Consider the following 8,307-nt stretch of genomic DNA (forward strand, 5'->3'; position numbering starts at 1 on the left):
TCTTGATTAAGGTATTGTGATTGTGTAGTTCATTTAAAAATGTAATGTTTAATTAAGAAATATAGGTTGTTAATTAATAATCATCAATAATAGTCAAGCTTGTAGTCATGTTAGATTTTCTAGACACGTAGAGATATATTTCAGTTAAATAGGCATTCTTTGTATCTTTCAAAGACTACAGAATATGGCATTTAATGTTTTAATAACTTAGGGCTTTTCATGACAATAAGACACATCTGCTCCTGGCAGCACCAATCTACTTCAAGAGGAAGATGGGTATTGAAGAGGCTCCTTATGGAGTTTGATAGCCATTTGGGCAAGAAACTGCTCTTGCCTAGACTATTGCATAAACTGGACACAACCTGCAGAAAAAGGAATGCTGAACTTGCCTAAAGGTGAGATGGTCTTTCATGATGACTCATGAAAGAGTCTGAGACATTCTGCAGGACACAGAAAAAAGTAACTGAACTGTCTTTGAAATTTCCTGTTTCATGGAAATGTCTGCTGGATATGGGCTTGCAGGCTGAAGATGGATGCTCCAACGGTACAAAAGAACTTTGGGTGACTGTCCAGGCAGTGAGATGTCTCTGTCATTTCTAGAGTTTGGAAGTTGCTTACTTCTTGTTTACTTAGGAAATATTATATCCTTCTGGAGTCTTTGATGGAGTTGAAGAATAGATAGCTAGTTATAGTTTTCCTTAGTTATGATAAAAGATAAAATAGATATAAATATAACTAATTCTTGCTTGATAACTGTTTTTTGTTATATGTAATTCTGCTATGTTAAAGTTAAGGCCTTCCTTTTTTGTTTAAACAGAAAAAGGGGAAATGATATAGGAGGGTCTTCTATCTGTTGCTTTCATTGGTTAATTAATAAAGAAAACTTCTTGGCCTGATAGGTCAGAACATAGGTAGGCGGAGAAGACAGAACAGAATGCTGGGAGGAAGAAAGCAGAGTCAGGCAGATGCCATGGAGCCAGCCGCCAGGTCAGACATGCTGAATCTTTCCCGGTAAGCTACCACTTCGTGGTGCTACACAGATTATTAGAAATAGGTTAATCAAGATGTGAGAGTTAGCCAATAAGAGGCTAGAACTAACGGTCCAGGCAGTGTTTCAATGAAATACAATTTGTGTGTTGTTATTTCGGGTGTAAAGCTAACCGTGTGGGAGCCGAGCAGGACGAAAAGCAGGCCTGCTTGCCTTATCACTACAGGCTGGGGCATGGCAAAGTGGGGGGAACAGATAAAAATTAAGTTTAATATATATGTATAAACAGTAATATGTCACAGTGATACCCTTTAATTTCGATGCCAGAAAAAGTTTTCTCTTTTTGAAAAGTGAGTAGGAACACTTTATGTGTTCCTTGAGGGCCAGGGTGTGTTGACTGTGATGGTGAGACGATGGGAAGAGAGTGGGTGTCTTCTTCACATTTCCGGTTCAGCAGCTGCTGCTGTTAAAGCTCAGACCAGACACAGACATCTGAATGGTGTCCGCTCCCATCCAGGGCCTGGCTTATGATACTTCTCTGGGGAAGGCTAAATATTCCGGGTTTCATGCGGACAGGATAGGATTATCGTCACTGGCTGGTTTAAGGTACTTTATTTACTTCTGCCTGGCTTCATGACTTAGCCCAGTTCCCTAATCCATTTATTAATCTGCAAGAGTTACATCTGTACAACTAAGCAGAACCTTTCAGTTGTCTTTTGACTGCACACTGCTGTTTAGTTCAGGCCTGACGCCCAGTGAAAGGCGTTGTGGTTGTGCATGTTTTCTTGCATGTTTTCTGACCAGTAGAGGGAAATGTGGAAGGGTAAACTCAGTCCAAGACCTCAGGGAGCCTGGGCAGCTAGAAAAAAAAAAAAGCTCTTGTTTTCGTGTTGTTGACATTTTGAATCCTTGAGTACAGAGATGGTGTTAAAGGATTATTTAAAGAAGTGTCTAAACTATTCAGGATAGGGAATGAGGGTGCGGCTCAGGGGTGGAGTGTTTGTCCTGTATGCGTGGTTCTTCTGCACGAGAGCCCCAGCACCACACACACACACACACACACACACACACACACACACACTTAGGATTCATGCTTTCTTTATGTGTTTAAAAAGATAAAATTAGTCACATGATGTAGGAGAGTGGTTGAAAAGAAGAGATATTGTCAGTATTTTATAAGTAGATGAAATCAGCCAATAGGTCTGTTGTAAAAAGGGAGGGAGCCTGTGCCTAGATTAAAATGCATTAACTAGACTAGATTGAATCAAAATCTTTTGTAATATAAATTAAATGTTATTACTGAAACTAATAAAACTCGTATATGATAGCTAACTTTGTTTGGTTTGATTTCCAAACACCCAGAGCATAAATTAGACACACTGTGGTGTGTCTGTAGCAGTGGTCACAGAGAGGCTTAGTGGAGCAGGGAGACACACCCTGCACATGGCAGCAGGGTCCCTTTGACTGGAGCTCTGGACTGCATGAACCAGGGAAAGGACACCTGCAGGGCACTGGTATTCCTTCCGCTTTCTGCTCTCTGATGATTGCCTGTGACCTAGCTGTTCAGGTCACCCGTCATGCCTTCCCTGTCATGCTCGTTCAGGTCACCATGCCTTCCCTGCCAGTTTGCAGTGCCAACTGACGAAAATCATTTCAAAGTTATTTTAAAATTTATTATATATGTGCTCATATACACACGAGCCACAGCACTGGTGGGTGGAGGTCAAAGGTCAGAGGAGAACTCTCTAGACCTATTCCCACCTTATGCCTTCACCAGGCCTTCAGAGCAAGCCCCTTTGCCTGCTGAACCATGTTGTTGGCCCTGAAAACCCTGCTTTAAACTTTATGCCTTATATTTTTGTTAACCTGTTGATTGGCTCACTAGCTCCTCAAATATTTGCTGAGCAAATACTCTGTACATGTGCATTCATATTTTGCTGCCACGTCCCTCAGCAGACAGTGTACTAAAGTAGGAGTCGGTGTGTAGAGAAGAATGTACGGCTTACACAGATCAGTCCGTCCTTCAGTATTCAAATGGTCCAACACATGCAGCTGAGGCCCTTGGATCTTCATGAACGTTGCTAGTGAAACTCACGGAGGATATATGGACTCACGTAGGAGAAGAGGTTGGAATCCATGGAAGCCTCCAACTGTGTGGGGCCTAAAGCATGTGTGGCAGAAAATCACCATCTTAAAAACAGCGGAGAGTTTGGATCCACAGTGATCCACATACTGCACATACCAGAGCTTTCAGAGTCTGTTCAGGAGACAGCGCCTTGGGCAGCGTGGGCTGGCCGCACACTCCTGGTGTAAGTGGCCTTCCATCACTGCACCAGGTAGCTGGACTACAGGGGTGTGACACCTTGGGGTTTCTAATATGGCTTACAGTGACAGTCATGTGTTAGGATTGTCTTAGTTTTGTGTATAGTGTCTACCGGTCTACCTTATGGCATGATCAAGTAACACAAGGACTCCCAAGGGATATTCTCGTAGGGAACAGCATGAGAGGAGGGGTTGCTGGATGCCTTGGCCTTAAAGCAGAGGTCTGAGGGGGGCCAGTCCTCGGCATACCAGGAGCCAGCCCTTCCTGTTGCTGGGGTGCTCCACCCTGAGAAACAAACTCTGCTGGGAGTGCCACATTCTTAACGAGACATAGGACTACGACTCTAGGAACCCAAGCGTCTCCTTTCCAAGACTCACTTCAGGCTGCTCCCTCACAGAACCCATCGGGAAGTCCTGTTCCCACATCCATGCTCTCCCAGCTCTCTGTCCTCGCCATTCTCGTGCTCTTACTTAATGGCAGCCCCTTTCTCTCTTTAGCTAACACAGTGGCGCGGGTTAGCTGTTGCTGCCATTATATAAGACAAAGTAGTCTTTTTTTTTTTCTTTTTCTTTTTTCTTTTCTTTTCTTTTTTTTTTTTTTTTGGTTTTTCGAGACAGGGTTTCTCTGTGGCTTTGGAGCCTGTCCTGGAACTCACTTTTGTAGACCAGGCTGACCTTGAACTTACAGGAATCCTCCTGTCTTTGTCACCCTAGTGCTGGGATTAAAGGCAGGCGTGCACCACCACCACCCAGCTGAAATAAGGTATTAAAGAACAGTTAGGAGAAATTCCTAATTCTGGGAATTGTGTTGAAACCACACATACCAAAAGTTTAAAATCACGTTATTAAATGCCGACTTTATGGACTTCTCTCTGTAGATGGAAGAACTGGTGGATCCGAGGCATTCTTACCCTGACCATGATCTCCCTGTTTTTCCTGATCATCTATATGGGGTCCTTCATGCTGATGCTCCTGGTAAGTGATTGGCACCAGTGCCTTGGCTTTTCAGTAGCTGCATATCGTTGAAGTTGTTTGAGCATATCATTATAAAAAGGTAACCCATGACTTGACAGCAGCAAATTCAGCTCCTTTAGCAGTTTCTACTTCATGAAGTGATCTAGACAAATGTGTTGTTGGTGCAATGGACCCTCAGTGTACTCATGCAGTAGAGACCAAGTGGGTGTGCATTAATACATAGATACCTAGGTAGCCAGGATTGTGGGGAGCATTAATACATAGCTACCTAGATAGCCAGGATTGTGGGGAGCATTAATACATAGCTACCTAGATAGCCAGGATTGTGGGGAGCATTAATACATAGATAGCCAGGATTGTGGGGAGCATTAGGTGTGACGGAAATGCATATAGCACTTCCAAATACTTATAGCTGTCTCGATCCCTGACTTCACAGAACTTAGTGTTTGACAGCAGAAACACTCAGGATTCAATAGCGGTAAGTCTCATGACAGGCCATGTTTCAGCCCAGGGGAAGAGAAGCACGCCATCTGGTCTGAAACAGGGATAGCAAAGGCTTACAGAGAGATGGTGCCTAAGCTTGATCCTGAAGATTACCCAGAGAAAGCAAGGTGGATGGCAAGGTGGCTGTTCCAGTATCAATCAAGGGAGGAGCTAATGAGAGAAGGTGGTACTGCCTGCATGGGATCTGAGCTGACCTGTGTGTAAGTAACCCTTAGGCTTTAGACTGGCGAGCTGAGTACCTGCCCTCCTGGGAGATTTAGATACGTACGGGAAGCCAAACAAGTCATAAGGGCAAACAGATAAATTAAGCTGACTTCATTCATTTCATAAATGCTTCAAGGGGACTGGTGCATTATGTCACCGAGCATTACCCAAGCCCCGGGGTGCGTTAATGGTGGTGCTCAGAAGAGCACACCAGCCTGTTTTCTCGGTGCTTGCTGTTTACACTGTAAAGAACGGATTAGCTGCTTCTCAGTACAGACTGTGTGTTTAAATGAAGACTAGCACTGTCAGAGCAAAAAAGGAGTTGGCAGACGGTCTGGAGCATTGCGCAACGCGTGAGTGGACATCTGAAGGTTGAATAGGAGTCATGGAGGTAGAGGAGCTAAGAGTGGAGGCGTTCCTCACTCGATGTCTGCCTCAGTTGTGGGAGCCAGGAGAAATCCATTGACTTACCAGGTGTTTCCAATTATCCAGACATGGCTTAGCCATGAATAGTGATGACCATTCTTGGGGCACACACAGTGTTTTTCTTTATTACTATATAAAGATGAGTTGAGAAGGTAAAGATAAAACTAGATAAAACTGTTCACTCCCCTGGCCAGGCACCGCTCCTCCCACTGTGGCCCCTGCCCTCGCGGGACATAGGTGTGCACCAGGCAGCTGTGCTGGCGTTGGACCCTCCTTTTCCTCATCTCATCTTGGTCCACGCAGCCTCTTGCGTGTACTCACATTCCTCTTCTGCCTACCGGAGAGGATGAATGCCTCTAACCCACCGTGTCTTCCACCGTGTCCTGTTGAGAACAGATATGATTATCAGCAGCATGGTGCGCTTTTCCTTTTACTAAAAATACATTTGAAATTAAAATTAATCACAATAAGAAATTTTATCAGCACAGGGAGTCAGGGGGTGAAGCCCCCAAGAAGGGCCAGATTACATTTCCACGACAAAATTCAGAGCACTTGCCGGATTGCCCAAGCTGGCCTTGAACTTGCTCAGGGAGGCCAGGCTGGCCTCAGACTTGCTCACTAGGCCAGGCTGGCCTTGGAACTTGCTCAGGGAGGCCAGGCTGACCTCAGACTTGCAATTCTGCTGTTTCAGCCTCTGCAGGGTAGGATTATAGTGTGCACCATGCTCAGTTGGATCCTGATTTTTAAAAGAGAATCATCAAACTGCCTAAAGTACTTGAGATTTCTTTACCTTTCCTGCTGTCTAATGGAATGTGAAGCATTGTGTTATTTAAATCGCTGTGCTTTTTTTAAACATTCAGGTTATGTTCTGATTCTTTAATAAGAACATTTTTAATTCTGAACATACTGGAGCACAAGTAAGTTCTGATTTCATAAATCAGAATATTTTCTTAAAATAGATTCCTAAAGTAAAAATAGGCATTTTTATTTGCATAACGCACATCTGACACTCAACATGTCAAAATCCTGTCTGTTCCCCCAGCCGTCCTGCGTAAATCTGCTGTTCCAGGCTTTCCTGGCTGCTCTGTTCCCGCCTCACCTTAGCCCTCTAATGTGTAATGTTGTCTAAAAAGGCTAAGTCGAAGGCTTGCTTCCCACCGGGATCTAATCAGCGAGAGGGCTCTGACCTAGTCAGTTCCATCTGATAGACTTTGGATGGCAACTTCCAAAGGTGGACCAATGGGAGGAGGTGGTCCAGAGCAGAGAGGCTGTGACACTTATCTCTTCTCTGGCTCGCTCTGTGCCTCCTGCACTGAACAGCCTGTTCCACGGTGCCCCCACAACTCCATGTCTGCGTCACCATAGATCCCCAAATCTCTGTGTTTTGTCAGATGGCACATTCCTAGTTTCCAGCTTCAGTTAATCTAGTCTCCATGTGTCCCCGCGACACTCTCTGCTGGTTTGCACTCTGTTCACACCCACATCCGTGCCTTCTGACAGCTCTGAGCTACTTAGTCAGCGTAGCATGCATCGGTCATCTGCAGTCGTGACTGGCTGTTTCTGTTTGATGCTGCCTCTGCCCGTCCATTCCCCTACCACAGGTGTGTGTGGTTGTTTCCACATGGCCTTAGAGTTATGCGCTTCTTCACAGACTCTCTCTCTCTCTCTCTCTCTCTCTCTCTGATAGCAAATGCCCCAGATCACTTCCAGGACTCCTCAGTATCTGTTAAAGAGTTGGCTCTTGTTTTTAATCTCCTAACACATTAACTGGGCCAGTGAAATTCTTTCAATGTTTATCGCTACCTGTGTCAGTAGCACGGTGTATCAATTTCTGCATAATCTCCTGGTTCGTAAAACTATAAAGACATTTTAAAGATTCTTATCTCTAGTACTTTGAATTCCTTTGGTTGTCCCAGACTTTTTGTAGCCTCCTCGCCAGCTCTAACGATAATCACACAGATATCATGGCTACTAAATAAAGCCCTTTCCCTCCTGTCCGTTCAGTGCTGCCTTCAGTGCTGCGTGGGTGCTCATGAGATCACATCACTGCACGTGATACTCTAGAAGCTCTTTGTTCTCTTAAATAGTGTAGTTTGCCTTCAACACTTTGTCTTCAACACTGGAGTTTGTCCCCATTCTTTGATTATTTTTTGTGAAAATAACCTGTTATTTCATATTTACACAAAGATTATTTGAAGAATGACCTTTAAATACCCTTTGTTTTATAATACACTAATGACTTTTGCCTCCAGTCTTTCTTTACTTTCCTGTACTATGAGATAATATTTCTTTATTATGTGACTAAAGGGAACACTTATTTTTTAAAGGTATATGATTGGACATATGGTCAATATTTGATGACAAAGTAGCTTAAAACTCCCTGAATGGCAGGTTTGAGAAGGCTAGTTTATAGAAATCCTTCTCTCCTCACCCCGAGTGTGCATGTTTGTGTGTGTGCCTGCACTTTCTCGTGTGTCTACATCCTGGAGGTGGAAGATTGCTGTTGAGGTCTGTCTGTCTCTGCACCTTCTCTTTGGAGGTAGGATGCCATTGAGCCTGGCGCTTCATGCTCAGGCCTCTGTCTGACCCCTGAGCCCTGGGATGCTCCTGCGTCTGCTCCATCCCTTCCCCAGTGCCGGGGTTGGAACGTCATGTGTGTCAGCCAAGGTCCTCATGCTTGTGCAGTGTGTTGCGTTATCACTGGCTCATTCACCCAGGCCCCAAGAGATGCTAAAAAAAAAAAATACACCTTCAAATATGAATTTTGAAACTTTTTTCAATGAAAGACCAAACAGCAGTGTTTTATATTCTATGCTACAAATTGGCCTGTTATAGTCTTTGATTTTTAAACTCTTTTTTTTTTTTTGATTTTTTGAGACAGGGTTTCT

The 8,307-nt window shown here is 44.1% G+C and overlaps 1 protein-coding gene across 1 annotated transcript in view; it reads left to right on the forward strand.

Moving 5' to 3' along the window:
• The window catches only part of Cds1 (CDP-diacylglycerol synthase 1), a 75,331-nt gene that overhangs the window by 32,709 nt on the left and 34,315 nt on the right, over window positions 1-8,307 (forward strand). Inside the window, exon 3 of the mRNA XM_005359570.3 lies at window positions 4,189-4,285. Coding sequence (XP_005359627.1) covers window positions 4,189-4,285 — 97 coding nt within the window. The remainder of the gene's footprint in view (window positions 1-4,188; window positions 4,286-8,307) is intronic.

Source organism: Microtus ochrogaster, linkage group LG1 (genome assembly GCF_000317375.1).
Source record: "Microtus ochrogaster isolate Prairie Vole_2 linkage group LG1, MicOch1.0, whole genome shotgun sequence".
NCBI classification, from domain to species: domain Eukaryota; kingdom Metazoa; phylum Chordata; class Mammalia; order Rodentia; family Cricetidae; genus Microtus; species Microtus ochrogaster.